The 22,892-nt window shown below is 36.7% G+C and overlaps 1 protein-coding gene across 3 annotated transcripts in view; it reads right to left on the bottom strand.

Moving 5' to 3' along the window:
• Window positions 1-22,892, bottom strand: part of PIGB (phosphatidylinositol glycan anchor biosynthesis class B) — a 41,521-nt gene that overhangs the window by 16,314 nt on the left and 2,315 nt on the right. For 2 of the 3 annotated variants that reach the window (XM_059371961.1, XM_059371962.1), the window contains 4 exons: window positions 22,559-22,678; window positions 17,613-17,717; window positions 16,073-16,203; window positions 4,966-5,106 (listed from right to left, as the gene is read on the bottom strand). In XM_059371961.1, coding sequence (XP_059227944.1) covers window positions 4,966-5,106; window positions 16,073-16,203; window positions 17,613-17,717; window positions 22,559-22,678 — 497 coding nt within the window. The remainder of the gene's footprint in view (window positions 1-4,965; window positions 5,107-16,072; window positions 16,204-17,612; window positions 17,718-22,558; window positions 22,679-22,892) is intronic. The other variant, XM_059371963.1, reaches the window with a different exon arrangement.

The following is a 22,892-nucleotide window of genomic DNA, read 5'->3' as shown; positions in this document are numbered from 1 at the left end:
TATAGTGGGAGAGGAGTGGGATCTAGATTATTTAATCTAGATTATTTCCTTAATCTTTCCTTGTCATTCATGACTGACATCTTTGAAGAATACAGGATAGTTATTTTCTAGAATGTATCTCAATTTGGGTTTGTCTGATATTTTTCATGAATAGATTCAGGTTATACATAATGAGAGTAATACCATAGAAGTGACAGGGTGTTTTCTCTGCTTCTGATTATGTGTCTTATGATACTGATCCATCCAGTTGCTGGTAATGTTAACTTTGGTCCCTTTTTCTTTTTAAAATTATTTATTTTTAAAAAATTTTATTTTTAAGTAATCTCTTTACCCAATGTGGGGCTTAAACCCACAACCCTGAGATTAAGAGTTGTATGCTCTGCCAATTGAGTCAGCCAATTGATCCCTTGATTAAGGAAGTGTCTGTCAAGTTTCTCCACTGTAAAATTATTATTTTATCCCTTATAATTAATGTTTCATGGGGAGACACTTTGAGACTATATAAATATCCTCTTATTCCTCTAATTTTTACCCACTAGTTTTAGCATCCAAATGAAATAAATATTTGCATATTCACCTTGTACTTAGTGAACATGCTGAATTTATTTACTAATCCTAATAGTTTAATTTTAGATTCTTTTGGATTTTCTACATACAGTCATGCCATATAGTTTTATTTCTTCCTTTCCAACCAGTTGTTTTTCTTGCCTTACTGCACTAGTTAGGACATATACTGTTAAACAGCAGGGGAAATAATGAGCATAATATATTGCCCCCGATCTCAGGTAAAAGGATTTCAGGGCTTCAAAACTTAGTATGATTTTGCTATGACAGTTTATAGAAATCTTTGTCATTTTAGTGAAGTCCCCTTCTAATACACATTTTCTAATGGTTGTTCCCCCTTACCCATTATGAGTAGGCTTTTAATTTTATCATGTGGCTTTTCTGTGTCTCCTAAAGTAAAACCAACCTTGCTTATAATATATTCTCTTTTTAATTAATTTTTTAAAAAATTTTTGAAGATTTTATTTGGCAGAGAGAGACACAGTGAGAGAGGGAAAACAAGCAGGGTGCATGGAAGAGGAGGAAGCAGCCTTCCTGCTGAGCAGGGAGTCTAATGTGGGGCTCAATCCCAGGACCCTGGGATCAAGACCTGAGCTGAAGGCAGATGCTTAACGAATGGGCCACCCAGGCGCTCCCTCTTTTTTATTTTTTTTAAGAGAGAGCATGTGTGCAAGTTGGGGGGAATGTAGGGGGAGGAGGAGACAGGGAAAGAGAATCCCAAGCAGGCTCCGCACCCAGCACAGGACAGTATCATGACCCTGAGAGTATGATCCAAGCTGAAACCAAGAGTTGAAAGCTTAATAGACTGAGCCACCCAGGCATCCCACTCTCTTTTTTAATACATTGTTAGATTCAATTTGGTAAGTTTTAAGAATTTTGCATTCTTATCATAAGAGATACTGATTTATAATTGGCTTTTCTTATAATGCCCTTGTCAGATTTTGGGATCAAGGGTATGGTGTCTTCATTAAGAGTTGGGAAATGTGGGGCACCTGGGTGGCTCAGTGGGTTAAAGCCTCTGCCTTCGGCTGAGGTCATGGTCCCAGGGTCCTGGGATTGAGCCCCGTATTGGGCTCTCTGCTCAGCGGGGACCCTGCTTCCTCCTCTCTCTCTCTCTGCCTGCCTGCCTACTTGTGATCTCTGTCTGTCAAAGAAATAAATAAATAATCTTTAAAAAAGAAAAAAGAGAGTTGGGAAATGTGATTCTTTTTATATTCTGTGGAAAAGTTTATGTGGATTGATGTTTCTTCTTCCTTAAACATACAGTAGCATTCACAGTGAAGCCATCTAAGCCTGGTGTTCCTTTGTTTAAAGTCCTTAATTACAAATTAACTTTAATATACATAGTACTATTCATATTTACTATTTTCTCTTTTGTCAGTTTTGGTAAGTTGTATTTTTCTAGGAATTTGTCCATTTCATCTGAGTTGTCAAATTTATTAGCAAAAAGTTGTTCATAATATCTTCTTATCTCAATGCCTATAAGATCTATAATGATGTCCCATAGTTTGTTGTGTCTTGCTAATTGTTGGTGAGAATGTGGCACCTGAAAGGCAATTTTTTTGATTTTACAGAATAAATGACAAAATGATGTCCCAAATTCTCAATGTCATATAAAAGGCAAGGAGAAGTAGGTCCATACACAATAGAAATTTTCCTAAGATTTTTCTAAGGATTTTCCTAAGATTTTCCTAAGATTTTCCAAGATTTTTCTCTGTATTTAGAGATACTTTTCCAGTCTGGAAACAGACATGCTACTGCCAGCAGAACATGCTACTGTTCCAGGTTTTTTTTTCTTTTTCTTTTCTTTCTTTCTTTCTTTTGTTTTTTTTAAATAAATAGCCCTAGGTGCTAGAGGTTTGGTGTTCCCTTCCCAGTTCTGACCCTGACCAGCCCAATCACCTTGCAGGTATCATTTCCTTCTCTGAATCTCCAATGCCTCATATGTGAAGTGGGATGACAGATGAGATAATTTTGTGCCTTTTTTTTTTTTTTTTTTTAAAGTAAACTCTACCCCTAACATGAAGCTTGAAATCACAAGCCCGGGAGCAAGGCCTACCTTGCTCTACCAACTGAGCCAGCCAGGTGCCCTGCAAATGGTTATTTTTAAAGGGTGGTTAGTACATAAAAGGCTGTTGCTGGGACCAACTCAGTGCAACAACACTTGACAGTTTAAGACTAATTAGGACTGTGAATCATATTTGTTATGCACTGTACAGTTTCAAAGTATTTTCACTTACATTATCTCATTTGTTCTTTCATATATTTCCCTTCAAAATAAAACAGACAAGCATTTTGATCTATATGAATAGGCTTCCTCAGGCCTTTACAGCTCGAAGCATGCTGATCGCCCAGACCCAGCAAACTCATGTTCACTTTTTGATATTATTTAAAACATCATCTACTTTGTAAACCTTCTATTAATGTTTCCCTTGGAAGCAGAATTAGGCTTTTTTATTATCTGTTGTACAACATTTTGTTACATAACTATTTAGAACAGTCTATATCACTGATCAAGAATTACTGTTGTATCTCTTTCCCCCTACCCCCCGCCCCGCGCCAGATTTTGACCTTGGGAACAGACACTGCATCTTACTCACTTCTGAATCATCAAATGTTTGCTACAAAGCAGGCTAAATGCTTGTTGAATGAGTAAACTATACATTGTATTGCGATGAGAAAAAAGGCTTTTTATCTCCCTGTGTAAAAGCCTACATAATCTGAGCTCTTGTTGTCCCTGACTTCATTATCATATTCTCCAGTCTCTGCTGTTCCTCAGATATGCCAAATACACCTTTATGTCAAGGTCTTTGCTGGTCTCTTTGCCTGGAATATTCTTTCCTTATTTCCTTGTTTCAATTCCTTTAGGTTTTGGCTCTAGTGGCACCTTTTCATGATGGACTTCTCCATAAAAAATACCCTATAGGGACGCCTGGGTGGCTCAGTTGGTTGGACGACTGCCTTCGGCTCAGGTCATGATCCTGGAGTCCCGGGATCGAGTCCCACATCAGGCTCCCAGCTCCATGGGGAGTCTGCTTTGCTCTCTGACCTTCTCCTCGCTCATGCTCACTCTCACTGTCTCTCTCTCAAATAAATAAATAAAATCTTAAAAAAAAATACCCTATAAAAAATAACAATGCTTCTCTCCTGCATCAGCATACTTTTTTTTTTTTTTTAAAGATTTTATTTATTTGTCAGAGAGAGAGAGTGAACAAGCAGGGGGAGTGGCAGGCAGAGAGAGAAGCAGGCTCCCCGCTGATCAGGGAGCCTGATGGAGTACTTGATCCCAGGAACCCCGGGGATCATGACCTGAGCCAAAGGCAGACGCTTGACTGACTGAGACACCCAGGCATCCCCTACACCATTCTGTCCTTATCTATCATTATTTTTCCCTGTAGCATTTATCACTTGACAGATACATATTACTCTATGTTTTTAGTTTTCTGTCTTCTCCCACTAGAATATAAACTTCATAAAGGCAGGGACTTTGTTAAATTGCTCTATCTCCAGCACCTGGAACAGTACCTGGCACCTACTGGGATTAAACAAATATTTGCTGAATGAATGCAATACATTAAAACAATGTTAATAAATCTGAGAAATGACAACAGTGGTCACTTGGCTTCTAGATGATTTAGTCCTTTTTAATTCTTATCCAAAAATACTCAAACAGAGTGAATACTAGTATAGTAAAAAGACTGTTATTCTAAGAATCAGAATTAATTCAGCCCTTCAATAAATAATTATTCTGGATACTCTACTAGATACTTGGAATAAGTATGATCCTAGCAGCTCAAAATTAGAAGACATGTGTTTTTATTTTGGTTTGGTCTTGATTTTTTGAACAGGGGCCACACTAATCTTCTTTGTATTTTAGTATAGATGCTACTGAATTGAACACAGAAGACATGGGTTTCAATCCTAGTTCCATCACAGCAACCAACCCAGAGACTCTGGCTAAGGCATGTTTAATTTCACCATGCTCCACCTACCCCCCTCCCCCATTTCCTTACTACAAACTAAAAATACCTACATTGTCTATTCCAAGAATTGTGAGTCATGAGGTAATATGTAAATATACATTGTAAATTATAAAGCCTTATACAAATGTAAAAGAATCAAGTATCTCTAAAATGTACATGAGAGATATTTAGGAAATGAAGTATAGAAAAATTCTAAGTGAGAAAAGTTCCAAAGATCTCTATTTAAGTAAATTAAAACAATTATAGTTAATAATCATAAATATAAAAATATAAATTATAAATTTGGAAATATTGTTTCCCTAGTCTGACAATTCTGACATTAGAAGATATAATAATTGACTACAAGATATAAAATCTTGTTCATAATCTAAAATTTATAGGTTATGGACATTAATAGATGGATTGTAGCCGTACTTACCCTATAGGTAAAAACTGATGCAGAATAAGATCAAGCTTTTTCTGTTCTTGCCAGAAATGTCTAAAGACCAAGGGTATCCATGGAATGATAGCTGTGGGACGAATTACGAAGGCAAGTGCCACCAGGGACGAGTACTTGACACTATAAGCAAGGAAAATGTATTATCAAGAAACTAGGAAATGAGTGTAGAATTTATGCTGTGATATAACATTTTTTTTTCCTAATGAGAGCATTTTCATTTTGGTATAGATATGTAAAGTTGGGTAAGGTACTTACACTTTTTGACTCTTAATTTTCCTCCTCCATAAGAAGAGGTAATATCTAAGGTCTTTTTCAGCTCTAATAGCCCATTCTAGTATTTGAAATTAAGTTATTCTATGTCTTAATGCTAGTCTTTAGCCATACGACTCTGCCAATTGCTTTCCTGATGGAAAATTACCAAGCCTCTCCTAAGGAGATTAAAGGAAATCACACAAAACCATTCTCTAATTAAAAAAAAAAAGAATAAATGCATTTAAGGAAATACTAGGATTTAGGCAGTGTTGGGCTTCTTAGTACCTACAATTTTGTTTTGAAAGTAAACTGCTAATTTTATGCAAATAGAAGGTCTATACATATAAATGATTAAAAGCCTATCATACAAACCTCTAAGATCATGGATAAAAATGTAGATTTTTACTATTAGGGCTTGCCTCAATAAATGGCTAAAGAAGACTAATAATTTAATCATAAGGACAACATACAGTAGATTATCACATGGAAATAGTGGTAGTTCTGCTAAAAACTGAAGGCAAGCAAAATAAAACTTTATGGTACCATTTTATATCTATTAACTAATAAAGAGCTATAGATGCATTTCTAATGTTGGTGAGGATATAAGAGCAGAGATTCCATTCAAATGCTTACAGAGACCACACAAGTAATAAAAATGAATGATATAGACTGTGGGGAGGTTCTGATATTGTCATGAAGGAATCTTGGCCCAAGATGTTGCTGGGCCTCTCATTTTTTCAAGAGAAACTAGAAACCAAGGTTTTTATGTAAGATCTCCCAATTTTTAAAAATCTTCGCCAAGTTTCTTCAGAAAACAAAAACTCTTATGCAGGTGAAATAAAACATATTCGTAGGTTGATCTGATTTGCTTGCATCCTAATTGCTACTTCTGCTATAGAGAAACTATTGAGAGGACACCCAAGTGTATACTTCCAGTCCTAACCTCACTCCAAACTTCCAGACTTGGATTTCTTACTCTTTTCTGAATATTTCTACATAGATTGCTACTGGCACTCAAAATCAAAGCACCTGAAACAAGCCCCAAACCTTCCCTGAAACTTCAGTGTCTAATATTTATAGCATCACTCCGTTTCTCAGTCTTAAAATTGTAAAGTCCCTCAAACAGCAACATCTCACCCCACACATCCACCTTGTTTCCTTCCCAGTCCCATCATTTTACATTAAGTCACTTGTCTGGAATATTTTAAAAGTTGTTGTCTTACTTTTTTGTGTGTTGCCCCCAAATAATCCTTTATTTCGTATCATTGTCATCAACAACACTTACTAAGCACTTACTTTATAAGAGGCCCTCTGCTATATATACTTTATATAGATTTTCATTTAATTGTGAAGAGAGATGTTTTATTGTTACCATTTTACAGAAATCAATGCTTATATATTTTCCGTCCATCCTTACATCTTTCATTTATAAAATTTTTAAAGACTTTTTCAAAATCTCATATATTCTAAGTCCAGGAATAGTACCTGTCATGTTTATCCAGGGAAGAATGCTTTTACCGCAGTTGCCTGTGCTATGTGACCCTCTCTTCCTGACTGAACACAGGCAGCCAAGCTAAATCTAGCCAGTGTGAAACTATAGGGATGATGACATTTAACAGACCTAATCAGATTTTCTTAAATTAAATGCAAAATAGAAAAAGTTGGTCAACTGGTAGTGAGGACAGAAACGGAGACTAGCTGAGCCTTAAAATCAGACAACCAAAACAAATTCACAGACTGGGCTATAAAGGCACAACAGAACAGACTTTTTCCCAAAACTGCCATAATTCATTCATTTCATTTATGTGGCTGAGATACTCTATAATTTTCTACTAGGCCTGGCCACAAGGTACCTCTTTTCCTTATTTTTACTTTCAGCCCTACAATAAGGCTCTCATCATATAGGTAAAATTAAGTGAATGCCTATTCTTTTTTTTTTTTTAAAGATTTTATTTATTTATTTGACAGACAGAGATCACAAGTAGGCAGAGAGGCAGGCAGAGAGAGAGGAGGAAGCAGGCTCCCCGCTGAGCAGAGAGCCCAATGTGGGGCTCGATCCCAGGACCCCGAGATCATGACCTGAGCCAAAGGCAGCAGCTTAACCCACTGAGCCACCCGGGCGCCCCTGAATGCCTATTCTTGCAGTCAGGAGTCTTAATGCTGAAATGATCTTACTTGAGTTGATTCTCCCAACAACCTTTTTCTATAGGAAGAATGGATTCTTAAATAGACCAAATTCTGGCTTTCTCCCTTTCATTATATTCTCCCTTTCATTTCATTATATTTCTCCCTTTCATTATATTCTAAATACTGGTACTGCAAGGGAATGCTTTCTTACTCAGATTTGATTATATCATGCTTTCAAAAGCCTTCAGTGGTTCCTTACAACCTACAGAATCAAGTCCAAGCTCTGGAGAAGGGCAAAGTCCCATTCCAGCCTCATCCTTTATTCTTCCCTTCTCCCATGCTTCCAGCCATGTGTATGGTAGAAGGGACAACCTGCCCACAACAAAATGAAGCCCTTCTACAGCTCTGTGTTTTTGCTCATGTTGGTTGTTCCATTTGTCTGGTATTTGCTTCCCCAGTTTATATAAATCCAAATCAGTCCATATATTTTCTTTAATTTACTTTTTAAAACTTAAGTATAGTGGATATATAGTATTGTTATTGGTTTCAAGTGTACAATATAGTGATTTGACATTTTTACACATTACAAAATGCTCACCACAAAAACGGTAGTTACCATCTACTACCATACAGAATTATTACAACATTATTGACTATATTCCCAATGCTATACTTTATATCCTCATGACTAATTTATTTTATTTTGAAGATTTTATTTATTCGACAGAGAGAGAGAGAGATCACAAGTAGACAGAGAGGCAGGCAGAGAGACAGGGGGAAAGCAGGCTCCCCGCTGAGCAGAGAGCCCAATGTGGGGCTTGATCCCAGGACCCCGAGATCATGACATGAGCCGAAGGCAGAGGCTTAACCCACTGAGCCACCCAGGCACCCCACTAATTTATTTTATAAATGGAAAACTGTACATCCAAATTTGCCCATCCAATGCATTCCTCCACCCATCAATTTGTTCCCTGTATTTGTGAGTCTGTTTCTGTTAAGATTATTCATTTGTTGTTTTTTAGATTCTACTTTTTTTTAAAGATATTATTTATTTATTTGACAGACAGAGATTACAAGTAGGCAGAGAGGCAGTCAGAGAGAGGAAGAAGCAGGCTCCCTGCTGAGCAGAGCCCTATGTGGGGCTCTATCCAAGGACCCTGGGATCATGACCTGAGACTTTAACCCACTGAGCCACCCAGGTTCCCCTAGATTCTACTTTTAAGTGAAATTATATGGTATTTATCTTTCTCAGGCTTATCTAATATCCTCTAGGTCCATCCATGTTTTTGGAAAATGGCAAGATTTCATTCTTTTTTTTTTTTTTAAGATTTTATTTAAAGATTTCATTCTTTTTATGGCTGAGTAATAATCCACTCTGTGTGTGTGTGTGTATACAAACCTTCTTTATCTGTTCATCTATTGATGGATACTTCGGTTGCTTCCGTATCTTGCCTATTATAATTATTTATAATAATAATATATAATTTATAATAATTGCTGCAGTAAACATAGGAGTGCATATTAGTGTTTGCCTTTTCAAGATTTTATTTATTTCTGAGAGAGAGAGAGAGAGAGAGCATGAGCATAAGCAAGTGGAGAAGCAGGTTCCCCACTGAACAACGAGTACAAATCAGGATTTGATCCCAGGACCCTGGAATCTGAAGGCAGATGCTTAACTGACTGAGCCACCTAGGTGGCTAAAATGGATTTTGCATTTTCTTTGGATAATAACCAGACACATTGCTGGATCATACATATGGTATTTCTGTTAGTCAACACTTGTAATTTTTTGTCTGTTTGGTAATAGCTATTCTGATAGGTGTGAGGTGATATCTCATTTTGATTTTGATTTGCATTTATTTCCCTGATTATTAGTGATATTGAGCATTTTTTCATGTGTCTGTTGGACATCTGTAGGTCTTCTTTGGAAAAATCTCTATGTCTGCCCATTTTTTAATTTGATTTTTTAAAATTGTATGAGTTCTTTATGATTTTGGATATTAACCCCTTACTGGGTATATCATTTGCAAACATCTTCTCCCATTCAGTAGTTTGTCTTTACATTTTGTTGATGGTTTGCTGTGTTGCTCACGTAGTCCCAAAAGTTTATATTTACATTTGTTGCCTCTGCCTAGGGAGACAGATCTAAAACAATGTTGCTAAAACTGACATCCAAGAGTTTACCATTGTTTTCTTTTAGTTTTATGGTCTCAGGTCTTACATTTAGGTCTTTATTTGACGTTTATTTTTTGTATATGGGTTGATAAAGTAATCGAGTTTCAGTCTTTTCCATGTAACTGTCCAGCTTATCCATCACCACTTATTAAAAAGACTGTCTTTTCCCCATTGCATATTCTTGTCTATCTTTGTCATAGATTAATTGACCATAGAAGTGTGGATCCAGGGGTGCCTGGGTGGTTCAGTCAGTCAAGCATCTGCCTTTGACTCGGGTCATGATCTCAGGGTTCTGGGATCGAGCCTCACATTGGGCTCCCTGCTCAGTGGGGATTCTGCATCTCCCTCTCTCCATCCCTTCTGCTTATGCCCACTATCTTTTTCTCTCTCGATATAAATAAAATCTTTTTAAAAAGTGTGGGTTTACTTTTGGACTCTATATTGTTCCACTGATCTATGTATTTTAGTGCCCATACATTTCTTTTTTGATTACTATAGCTTTGTAGTATAATTTGAAATCTGGGAGTGATACTTCCTGCATTGTTCTTCTTTCTCAAGATTGTTTTGGCTATTCCGGGTGTTTATGTTGTTTTTGTTTTTCTTGTTCCATACAATTTTAGTATTATTTGTTTTACTTCTGAGAAAAATGCTACTGGTACACTGATAGAGATTTCAATGAATCTGTAGATTGCTTTGGGTAATATGGACATTTTAACAATATTAATTTTCTAATCCACAAATATGGTACATCTTTCCATTTACTTGTGTCGTCTTTAATTTCTTTCATGAATGTTTTACAGATTTTAAGAGTCTTTTTAAGGGTCTTTCACTTCCTTTATTGAATTTATTTATTTATTTATTGAATTTATTCCTAGGTATTTTTAACATACAATTATAAATGGCACAGCTTTCCTAATTTCTCTGACTGCTAGTTTATATAGAAACACAAAGATTTCTGTATATTAATTTTGTATCCTGTAACCTTATTGTGTTAGTTCTAAGTTTTTTTGGTGGGAGTCTTTACAGTTTTCAATATGTAGTATGTTAGCTGTAGAAGTGAGTTTTACTTCTTCCTTACCAATTTGGATGCCTTTTCTTTTTCTCATCTGATTACTATGACAAGACTTCCAGTACTATGTGGAATAATAGTGGCAAGAATGGGCATCCTTGTCTTGTTCCTGACCTTAGATGAAAAGCTTCAAGCTTTTCATCACTGAGTGTGGTTATTAGCTGTGGGTTCATCATTTATGGCCTTTATTATGTTGAGGTATATTCCTTCTGCATCCACTGTTTTGAAAGTTTTACCGTAAATGGATGTCAAATTTTGTCAAATGCTTTATCTGTATCTATTGAGATGATCATATGATTTTTAATCTTATTTTGTTGCATATATCATGTTGATTTGCATGTAACTATCCTTGCATCTCTGGAATAAATTTCACTTGATTATGATCAATGATACCTTTAATGTATTATTGAATTCAGTATGCTAATATTTTATTGAAGATTTTTGAATCGACATTCATTAGAAATACTGGCCTGTAATTTTTTTGGGGGGTAAGGGGTAGTGTCTTTGGTTTTGTTATCAGGGTAATGTTGGCCTTATAATGAATGAATTTAGAAGAGTTCCTTCCTCTTTAATTTTTTGGAATTGTTTGAGAAGGATCTGTATTAACTTCTTTAAAAGTTTTGTAGAATTCATCTGTGATGCCATCTGATCTTGGACTTTTGTTTGTTGGGAGTTTTTTGACTATTGATTCATTTTCATTACTAGTGATCAGTCTGTTCAGATTTTGTTTCTTTCGGATTCAGTCCTGAAAAATTATGTTTCTAAATTTACCCATTTCCTCTACGTTCTCCAATTTGCTGGCATATAATTTTTTTTTGTAATAGTCTCTTATAATCCTTTATATTTCTATGGTGTTGGCTATAATTTCTCCATTTCATTTCTGATTTAAGTCGTTTTTTTCCTTGATGAGTAGTCTTGGCTAAAGGTTTTTAAACATTATCTTTTTAAAAAATCAGCTGTTAGTTTCACTGATGTTTTCTTTTCTTTTTTTGGTCCCTATTTCCCCCCACTGGGATCTTCTTATTTTCTTCTACTAACTGTTTTTTTTTCCCTACTAAATTTACACTTGATCTTAGCCAAAAGGCCGAGAAGAAATTTTCCCTACTAAATTTAGATTAGGCTAGATTGTTTGAGATTTTTCTTACTTCTTGAGGTAGGCCTGTTTTGTTACGAATGTCCTTAGAACTTCTTTTGTGTCCTAAAGATTTTCAGATGTTGTATTTCCATTTTCATTAGTCTCATGGTATTTTTTCATTCCTTCTTTGATTTCTATATTGACTGGTTGCTTGTTTAGTAGCATGCTTTTGGCCTTCACTTTTTTCCAGTTTTTTAAAATTGTAATTGATTTCTAGTGTCATACTGTTTTCCGAAACTATGCTAGTAATATTTCAATCTTCTTACATTTATTGAGACTTATTTTTGGCCTAACATGTGATCTGTTCTAGAGAATGTTTCATGTGCACTTCAAAAAAATGTGTATTCTGCTGTTTGGGGGTGAAATATTCTATGTCTGTTAAGCTGATCTGGTTTAATGTGTCATTAAAGGTACTGTTTCCTTATTTTTGTCTGGATGATCTATCCATTGTAGCAAGTGGGGCATTAAAGTCTCCTCCTTCTACTATATTTCTCCTTTTAGGTCTGTTAATATCTTCTTTATATATTTGGGTGCTGCTATGTTGGATACATAAATATTTACAGTTGTTATATCCTCTTGTTGGATTGATCCCTTTATCATTATATAATGCCCTTCTTCTTCTCCTTTTTTTTTTTTTTTAAAGATTTTATTTATTTATCAGAGAGAGAGAAGCGAGAGCGAGCACAGGCAGACAGAATGGCAGGCAGAGGCAGAGGGAGAAGCAGGCTCCCTGCTGAGCAAGGAGCCTGATTCGGGACTCGATCCCAGGATGCTGGGATCATGACCTGAGCAAAAGGCAGCTACTCAACTGAGTCACCCAGGCGTCCCTATAATGCCTTTCTTTGTCTCTTGCTATAATCTTTGTGTTAAAGTCTATTGTTGTCTAAGAACTACCACCTAGTTTTTCTTCACCTCCGTTTGCATGGAATATCTACATTCAACCCTTCACTTTCAGTACATGTCTTTTGGTCTGAATTAAGTCTCTTCTATGCAGTATACAGATGGGGTTTTGTTTTTGTTTCTTTTTAATCCATCCAGTTGCTTCATGTCTCTTGGTTGGAGCATTTAGTTCATTTACATTTAATGTACTTATTCATAGGTATGTACTTACTGTCATCTTGTTAACTGTTTTCTTTCTTTCTTTCTTTTAAAGATTTTATTTACTTATTTGACAGAGAGAGATCACAAATAGGCAGAAAGGCAGGCAGAGAGAGGGGGAGGGGAGCAGGTTCCCTGCATAGCAGAGAGCCCAATACGGGCTCGATCCCAGGACACTGAGATCATGACCTGAGCCAAAGGCAGAGGCTTAACCCACTGAGCCACCCAGGTGCTCCTTGTTAACTGTTTTCTATTTGTTTTTGTAATTCTCTGTTCTTTTCCTCTTGCTCTTTTCTCTTGTGATTTCCTGACTTTCATAGTGTTATGCTTGGGTTCCTTTCTATTTTTTGTGTATATATTATTGGTTTTTAGTGCCATGAGGTTCATTCTAAAAGCACAGTAATCTACCCTCTCCATGATTATGTATTTGATATCATATTGTACATATTTTTATTTTGTCTATCTCTTAACTAATTATTGATTTTACTAATTTCGTCTTTAAATTTTATGCTAGCTATTACTTTTACTGTATTTTGCTTTTGCCAGTGAAATTCTCCTTTGATAATTTTCTTAAATTTTTTGCTTAGAGGATTTCCTTTCACATTTCTTGTAACACTGGTATGGTGGTAATGAACTCCTTTAAGCTTTTTTGTTTGGACAGCTTTTTATCTCTTCTTAATTCTTGCTGGGTAGAGCATTCTTGGTTGTAGGTTTTTTCATTTCAGCACTTTGAATATATTACGCCAGTCTGGCCTGCAAAGTTTCTGCTGAATAAACAGCTAATAGTTGTATGGGTGGTTTGTTGTATATAACTAGTTGCTCTTCTCTGGCTGTTTTTGAGATTCTCTCTTTATCTTTACTTTTTGGCATCCTAATTATTATGTGTCTTATTTTGGATCTCTTTGGGTTCATCTTGTTTGGGGCTCTTGTGCTTTCTGGACTTGGATGTCAGTTTCCTTCAGGGAACTTTTCAGCTATTTTCTCTTCAAATAAGTTTTCTACCCCTTTCTCTCTCTTCTTCTGGGACCCCTATAGTGTGAATGTTAGTCTGCTTAATGTAATAGAGGTCCCTTACCAATTCTCATTTTTAAAAATTCTTTTCTATTTGCTCTTGTTTGGATTATTTCCACTACCCTGTCTTCCAGATTGCTGCTCTGCATCCTCTAATCTACTTTTGATTCCATGCAGTGTATTTTTCATTTCAGTTATTACATTCTTCAGCTAAAACTGGCTCTTTTTTGTGTTTTCTATCTCCTTAAGTTTTCACTGAGTTCATCCACTCTTTTCCTAATTTTGGTGAGCATTTATGATCATTACTTTGAATTCTTTACCATGTAGATTACTTGTTTCCATTTTCTTTAGTTCTTTTTTGGAGGTTTTGTCTTATTCTCATTTAAAACATATTTCTCTATCTCATTTAATCTGACTCTCTATGTTTGTTTATTGGTATTAGGTAGGTCAGCTATGTCTCCTTGTTTAAGAGTAGTGTCCCATGGGCCTAGAAAAGCTTTCCCCCTGCTCACCAGAACCAGGCATTCCAGGGCTATCCTTGTATGAGCTGTGTGATCTCCCACTGGTGACAGGCCACAGCTGGTGTGGGTGTACTGGTGGGCAGGGATGCCCTTCTTACCCAGGACTGGAGTCACTATGGAGGGGTACCAGCTCTGACAGTGGCTGCCACCTGGGTATGGCATGGTGGCAGTTGCTTTGGAGGGGCATCTGCCAGTTGGGTGAGGCAGATCTGCAGGGGAATGCCAGGGTGGGGCAAGCTATGCTAGCAAGGTAGATAAAAAGTGTCAGAACTGTTATTTGCCAGTGTTGGGCCAGCTGGGCTGAAGGTAGGCAAGAAAAATGGTGCCTACCAGCACTTCTGTTCCTGGGGAAAGTGCCCAGCCTCTCTGGTACATGCCTTAAAATTTGTCAATAAATCTCCTTCATGTCTGGCTCAGGTGATTTTTAAACTGCTGCTTCTTTACTGGTTTTTGGAGCAAGTGATGCTGTCTCTAGGCCCTTTAAGAGCACAGTCTAGGTCTTCTATAGGCCTCTGGGTCTTTTGGAGTTAAACTCCACTGATATTAAAAGCAGACATTATGGGGACTCACATTCCTGATGCAGATCCCCAGCATGGAGTCCCCACTGTGGAGTTGAACCCCTTAACTCCACAAAGATGACCTCCACACTTATGATATCCCTTCTGCTGGGGTCACTGCTGGACGCTTTTCAAATGGCTGTTTTCCCACTGGGTCTCAAGGGAAATGGACTACATGTGAGAGAGGGGGGAGCCTCAGTTTCCTATAGAACTTGGGGACCCCTGGATATCAACTAGTTGTTTTTCCAAGTCAGATGTTCTGGGAGGTTGTTTTCTGGTGCAGATTTCAGGGGCCAGAATGCCTGACTGGGGGCATCAACCCCTTGCTTTTCTGGAAGAAGTGTCTAGCTGGTGAGATCTCTCCCTATTGTGTGCTGCCATGCTGCATGTGGGGTTTTTTGTGAGACTGTGTCTCTGCTTGTTCTACCTATCTTTACCCTTTGTTGTGGAGAGCAATTCATCTAGCTTTCAGATCTTTTTTGGAAGGAAGTGATCCATATGTTCCTATAGATGGCATATCTGAGGTGGAGGTAAGTTCAGAATCTTCCTGTGCTGCCATCTTGGACCCAATCTCCTGGGTCCTTATATTTTCTCTTTGCCCTTCCAGATCTATTTTCCTCTATTCTTCACTTGCTCTATGTGCAGGGAAGCTGACCTACCTGATCTGTATCAATGAGCTCACTTGGTTTCTGGCTTCTGACTGGCCTTGACTGATTGGAGGGCAGAAGAGTTAAGTCAGGGCATTTTATTTCCCCAGTTCTCTTCTTGCTGTGGCTAAAGGCTGGCTGTGCATATCCCCTATTGGGGCCCTCTCTTGAGTTACACCTTTGTATGGATTCACGTAATAATAACCTCACTTTGGGGCCACAGTGTAGCAGAAACTTCTTCCTATTACTAGCCCTGTGATACTATGGTTGTCCCCTTATTGACATTGCCTAAATATTTATACATAGTCCTTTTACTAAACTGCCCTTCATTACCTAGTTTGCATATATCTGTTTCCTACTATAAGAAATGTATCAACTGACAGTGTGGTTTTAATAAACTTCATGAAATAATAAACATCTGGGGGTCCACCAGACATTACAATATGTTGCTATTTAAGATTTTTCACAGTATTATTAACAGTAATATATCTCACCTGTTCATAGACTTTGAACCTTCCAAAGGATAGTAGAAAAGAGCAATTATAGTGAGAACAGTTTCCATGGTGTTTGTAAGAGTTCTGGTACAGCAATACCATGTGAACCAAGAGCACAACTGGCAAAAAAACTAAGAACAATTGTAAGCAAACATATATGGAGTATAAAAGGAAAAGCTCAGTATTATCTTCTATGGAAAACAGCAAGTATACATACTGCAAAAATCACATCAAAACATAAATGATATTGAAAATAAGCATGCCCATTGTTTTCAAGAAGTTACATTATACATAGGTCTATAATAATACCAGATATGTAGGTGTTAAAGTTACCAAGTTTATAATTTCAGGTAAATTGACTAAAGTAATAAACCAGGCTTTAGAAGAACATGCAAACAGAAGCATCAAGTCTACAAAGCAAATGTCTTAAACTTGTTAGCTGGTGCAAGGATGTTAAACATGTGGTATTAGATTCCTAGCTCTTCAAATACAGCCTTTAAAAAATGTTCCAAATTTTTGTGGATTTACAGGCTTCTCCTAATCTAGAAGAACCTGGTACTGCTACTTTGGGGGAAGGATTTCAAAGGTATTACACTTTTTGACATTTTAGGTTGAGCCTTCTTCAGTGTATGTAAGCACAAAGTAGACTGATTTTATCCTTGAATCCATTAACAAGGACTCAATCGCTAAACCCTCCTGTCCTTTTAATGCAAATAAACACACTATCTAGAGATATGTCTTAGTAATAATTAGCAAATTAATTAATATTTATTAATACATTAATAATACATTATATTCCAGAAATTTGTTGATAAATTGGTTACTTGGAATTGGGAATATATTTTCCGGTAGAAACAGTATTAAAAAGGTAGTAAGATTTCTAAGCTAGCTTGTATAAAAATTTATTTAAGAAAGACCCAAGGGAGGTTAACTACAGTACTAAAGAATCCAGTCACTCTTCAGGATATGGTTTCAATGAGAAATTCCATTCAAAATTTGAATGTGGTATCAGGAATCTATCTACCCACTGTGAAATAAGCCAGTCTGACAAAGGACAGTTTTCTACACCACATTTTCTCCCTTACAGAGTCTACCTCTTTCAAACACTCAGGCTAGAGGTGAAAGAATGCTTCAGTGAAAACCTGCTTCTTAGGCTCAGTCTCAGCTAGCTAGAGGTAGTGAACAAAGGTTGTACACAGTGGAGGTTATTTGTGAGGTAGACAATGATTAGAACAATTCCTATTGAATTTTGTAGAAAGTGACGCAAGGACTCTGACAGGTTTGATGAGTGAAAGTGCTTCCAAGCCTGTTCCTGGGGTTTAGCCTCTCAAAGATTTTGAGGCTTCAGTCACCTGGGGAGCAATCAGAAGTAGAGAAATGGCAGGTACCACTTGCATTTTGCTGTTCTTCAATATGGAGGTACCTCTATAATAAAGTTGTACAAATTATCTTTTGAAGCTGTTTTGAGAACTGGCATTTTTTCATGTGCTTCATGCTATTAGGAATGAAATGAATAGTTTCTAAATTGTTTAGGACTTACCACCCATTTTGCCATTTGCTGATTTTCAAGTTGCTTCATTAATGAGTAGAGTCTGATGTCTGCTATAGCAGACAAAAGTGCTTGGGCAAGTCTAGGAATCCAAATCTTTAAATAGTTTAAAAAGAAAAAGAAGATATTAAAAAACGTGTACTGGTTCACACAGAATTATCATTAAGAAATCAACAAACTGATCCAACTATCAACTGAAGGGCATTCTTAGTACAAAAATAATGTAATATATAGTATTCTATTCTTTTGCAAAAATACCTGTTTTTCTACAAAAATGACATTAATCTTTCAGGGATATGCCCAAGGTAGTTTTATTCCCTTTCTTTGTAATTTATATATTACAACACTACTACCATTTTAAACATTTATTTATTTATTTGAGAGAGAGTGATCGAGACAGAACATGAGCGGGGGGAGGTCAGAGGGAGAAGCTGGCTCCCCACTGAGCAGGGAGCCTGATGAGGGACTTGATCTGGAGACTCTGTGATCATGACCTGAGCCGCAGTCACTTACCCAACTGAACCACCCAGGCACCCACAACACTATTACTTTTAATATAGATAGCCAACAAAACAGTTCATTGTGTTAGGGTTCTATTTTAGAAGCACACTTAATGATCTTTGTTAGCATAACAATATTAAATTTTTATGAAGTATTTATAGTAATATGTGATAGGTATCATACCAAGTACTTTACGTGTATCAGCGCATTCAGTCCTAACAATCCCTGTGAGATCAGCACTGCTTTATAAGTGAGGAAACTGAGGTAAAGAGACATTAAATAATTTTCTCAGGGCTGCACAGCTAGCGTAGAAACCAGAATTCAAACCCAGGTCTTCCTCATTCTAAAGACGGTGCTCTTAACTACTAAGATACATTGCTTCCCCATCCTGCAATATGGATAATAAAATGAGTTACTTTTTTTTTTCTATAAAAGGACAAGTATTCTACAACTACAGAAACACAGTAATCAGATGACATTAAAAAGTAAATTTAAGGGTAAAACTAAAGAGTAAATATTATAACTTAATTACTGTTAGTAATTCTAATGCTATACATCTTTGAGAGTTTTAAAAAAATGTGTTTTATGTTTTTAAATGAGTTTTAAAAAAATGTATCACAGTTATCATTAACAAATAACACACTGATAGAGGACAATTTAATCTAGGTTAGCTCAAAGATGTTTTCTAAAAATATATTTAAATTTTTACTTGTGTTGGATCAGTCTTTATTAATTTTGCAGTGCAATTAGAGTGGCTTTACTTTCAGGTGCCAATGGCTTCTAACACTTTAGCTTTATATGTTCCTCCTCTTTGTCAGTAATTTGTAAATAAATGTTTAAGTTTTAAAGGTATGTTGTACTTCATAATTTCACTTAAACTCTGCCCTGTAAAATACAGCAAAAGGCACCTATGTACATACCTTCTGATTACTCTGCCTAGAGATTTTTATGCTTCATTCTTGCCTCTCAGGCCTGAAAGTAGTTTATGTGAGAAGTCAGTTTAGCTACGAGTTTAATGTAAGACAACAGTACAAAGAAACCACTAAAACTATATGTTGTGCAATGACAGGAGTATAACATTTGTACGATTAATGGTTCTACTATATTCTGAACTAGTTACCCTAGCTTTCAATATTATATTCAATTTGGAGACCTACATTTTAAGATAGATTTTAATAAATTATAAGATGTCTAAAGGATATTATCTGATTATGATATTTAGAAATAGAGATATTTATCCTGGATAAATAAAACTTTCTGAAGGGTTGCTTGTAGAAAACTTGAATTTAAAAAAAGGTACATTTGGGGCCCCTGGATGACTCCGTCATATAAGCAACTGCCTTTGGCTCAGGTCATGATCCCAGGGTCCTAGGAGAGAGCCACATTTTGGGTTCCTGACTAAGTGGGAGCCTGCTTCTCCCTCTATGCCTGTTTGTACTTGCTCTTTCTTTCTCTGTCTCAGATAAATAAATACAATATTAAAAATAATAAAAATAAAAGAAGGTAGATTTTAGTTCAACACAAAAGTAAGTAGAGATGTAAATTCCCAGTTATTCGAACTCTCTCCAGACCTTTAAGATACTGTAATTTTCTAGGTTTACAGTAAAGACCTGAGAAGAATTAAGTAGCACTTATACATGACTTCTGGAAATGAAAAGTAGAGGGGTGGGGCAAAGAGAAGGAACATGCAAGGGGTAAATCTAGAGTATGGTACTGTGCTGGCAGCTCACCATTCTCCTGTTCTTTAAGCTCCTGATTCTTCTATTAATCTCCAGATGCCAAATGCCCTTATATGTCTTCTGACTATTGAAAGCCCCCACTTTGGTCCCCTATTCAGGTCTGTCTTCTATATCCCTTTCTTCTCATTTGTTCTAAGCCAGTACTGTCCAGTTGAGATATAACATGATCCATGCATGTAATTTAAAATTTTATAGTAGCCAAATTAAAAACTAAAAACAATCCCGAACAGGTAAAATTAATTTGTTATTTTGTTTAACCCAATATATCTAAAATATCATCATTTCATCATAATAAGATATTACAGAAACATTTTACATTTTTATTTTGTACTAGGTTTTTGACATCCAGTATGAATTTTGCACTAATAGCACTTCTCAATGTGGACTAGCCACATTTCAAATATTCAATAGACCCATGGGGCTAGTGGCTACCATATTAGACAGTGCAATTCTAAGCCATTACTAGTTCTGTAAACACACTTCATGCAGTTTGGGGACAAGCTATCTAGGCTATAAATAAGCAGACCTAAGATCTAGTTTTATTCTTTCTTTATTTTTAAAAAAAAGGTTTTAGGGGCGCCTGGGTGGCTCAGTGGGTTAAGCCTCTGCCTTGGGCACAGGTCATGATCTCAGGGTCCGGGGATCAAGCCCCCATCAGGCTCTCTGCTCAGCAGGGAATCTGCTTCCCCCCTCTCTCTCTCTCTGTCTGCCTTTCTGCCGACTTGTGATCTCTGTCAAATAAATAAAATCTTAAAAAAAAAAAGTTTTAAAAAATATTTTATTTATTTATTTGAGAGATAGAGTGCACTAGTGGAGGGGAGGGGCAGAGGGAGAGGGAGAAACAGGCTCCCTACAAGGAGACTGACGTGGGGTTTGATTCCAGGGTCCTGGAATCATGATAAGCTGAAGACAAATGCTTAACCCACTGAGCCACCCAGGCACCCCAGGATCTAGTTTTGGCTCTGCTTTTAACATCCTGTGACCTTGGTCTATTTATTTCACTTCTCTGGCCCCTTCTAGTTTCAAAATCATGTGCTCTATGTTTAAGATAATCAATATGATGGGGCGCCTGCATGGCTCAGATGGGTTGAAGTCTCTGCCTTCGGCTCAGGTCATGATCCCGGGGTCCTGGGATCGAGCCCTACATCAGGCTCTCTGCTCAGTGGGGACCCTGCTTCTCTCTCTGCCTGCCTCTCTGCCTACTTGTGATCTCTGTCAAATAAATAAATAAATAAATAAAATCTTTGAAAAAAAGATAATATGACAGTATGAATGACTAACTGATAGCATCTTAAGTTTCTCCATCTGGTCAAGCTCCAGATAGGACAGATTTTTGTGGGGAGGGACAGTGGGGTGGGGATGGGGACTAGAGGAGGCTTACTTTAAATCACAGGTGGGTCAGCTAGAGGTTGAGGAAAGTGGATAGGTCCTGGAGGAATAGGAAGTTTTCTATCTTGAAGACTCTTTCATTCACAATATAATCTTCTTCTTAGGATATCTTATATCCTTGATGACTTCTTGAGATATAAGATATCCTTGATAGCATTACATATATTTGCCTGTGGTTCCAGGCTTTATGGTTACCCCAAATAATCTGGAAACCCTTTCAGGACAAGGGAATTTACAGCCCCTAAGTTCAACATCTGTCCATGGAAGAAATGCTGCTGCTGCTCTAAATTCTCCTTCCCCATGATACTTCCATGTGTCTTTCCAGGTTCTAAGAAACCCTCAGGATTAGGACTGCCTTTGGAATTCTGGGTTACTTCCCTAACAGAAAATGGGGAAGGCCCAAACTTCTGAGTCTAATCTGAGGACAGCTTAAAAGATCTTCAGAGTGAGTTTAGGGAAATTTTTGGCCCCATTAGTTCTTTTGTATCCTCCTTGGCAACTGACCCCAGAAGTACATGATCTAGGAATTACAACCTTACTTACTATTGCTGCCTAATTACTATATACATAGCACAATGGTTGTGCATATCATCAAATTCTTATCAAATTAATTTTCTCTAAGATTTATTTTCAACACTAAATGCTGAGTAGGTTTATATGTATTCTTTATAAGCTCATATAACAGGATCTTCTGCTCACAAGTTAAAACAAAATACAACACTCCTTTCATGAGTGAGAGAAGTGTTGTATTTCTTATTTCTTATATCTTATTTCGTGAAGGATGAATACTTCTTTTTATTTATTTATTTATTTATTTGACACAGAGAGAGAGATCATAAGTAGGCAGAGAGGCAGGCAGAGAGAGAAGGGGAAGCAGGCTCCCTGCCAAACAGAGAGCCCGATGTGGGGCTCGATCCCAGGACCCTGAGATCATGACCTGAGCCGAAGGCAGAGGCTTTAACCCACTGAGCCACCCAGGCGCCCCAAGGATGAATACTCTAAAGTCCAAATAATTAATATATAATGTAGTCATTCTGAAAGTCTGAATATCTTAATAGGATTCACAGGATACCTTTAACTAGGACACTTTCACGCTCAGTTTTGTGTTTTAGCACATAATGAAGGGTTACACATCGCATTATGTCTTTAGAACTGTAGGCTGCCCAGATATGGTCAGTAACAATACCTTTTTAAAAACAAACCTTGTGATACCAATAAAGTCATTTAGTTAATATACATTAGTCTTTTAAAAAGGATGGAATAAATCAACTTTTAATTACTTTTTAATTTACTTTTATTTAAACTTACCAGCAGTTGAACATTATCTTTCCTCAAAAGATGCAGGACCTTGTAAATGCTTGCAAAGATTAAGGGATAAGTGTAACCCCTCAATCTTTCTGTCCATTCCCAGGTCAAATAACCATAATTAGTAATATTAAGGACTAATGTTATAGCACTGAAACATAATCTATTTTAATTTATGGGCATGAAAAATTTCCATTTTTTTGGATAAAGCAGCTTAAAATCATAGCATTTTATACTGGTTATTTTAATCAAAAATGCAGTTGGCCAATTAAACTCATAGCTTCTTTAAGAATGGAATGTGTGTTTTACTTCATCTATATCCTCCACAGTACTGAGC

This window comes from Mustela nigripes, chromosome 13 (genome assembly GCF_022355385.1).
Source record: "Mustela nigripes isolate SB6536 chromosome 13, MUSNIG.SB6536, whole genome shotgun sequence".
NCBI classification, from domain to species: Eukaryota; Metazoa; Chordata; class Mammalia; order Carnivora; family Mustelidae; genus Mustela; species Mustela nigripes.
This window is presented reverse-complemented; position numbering and strand designations above follow the sequence as displayed.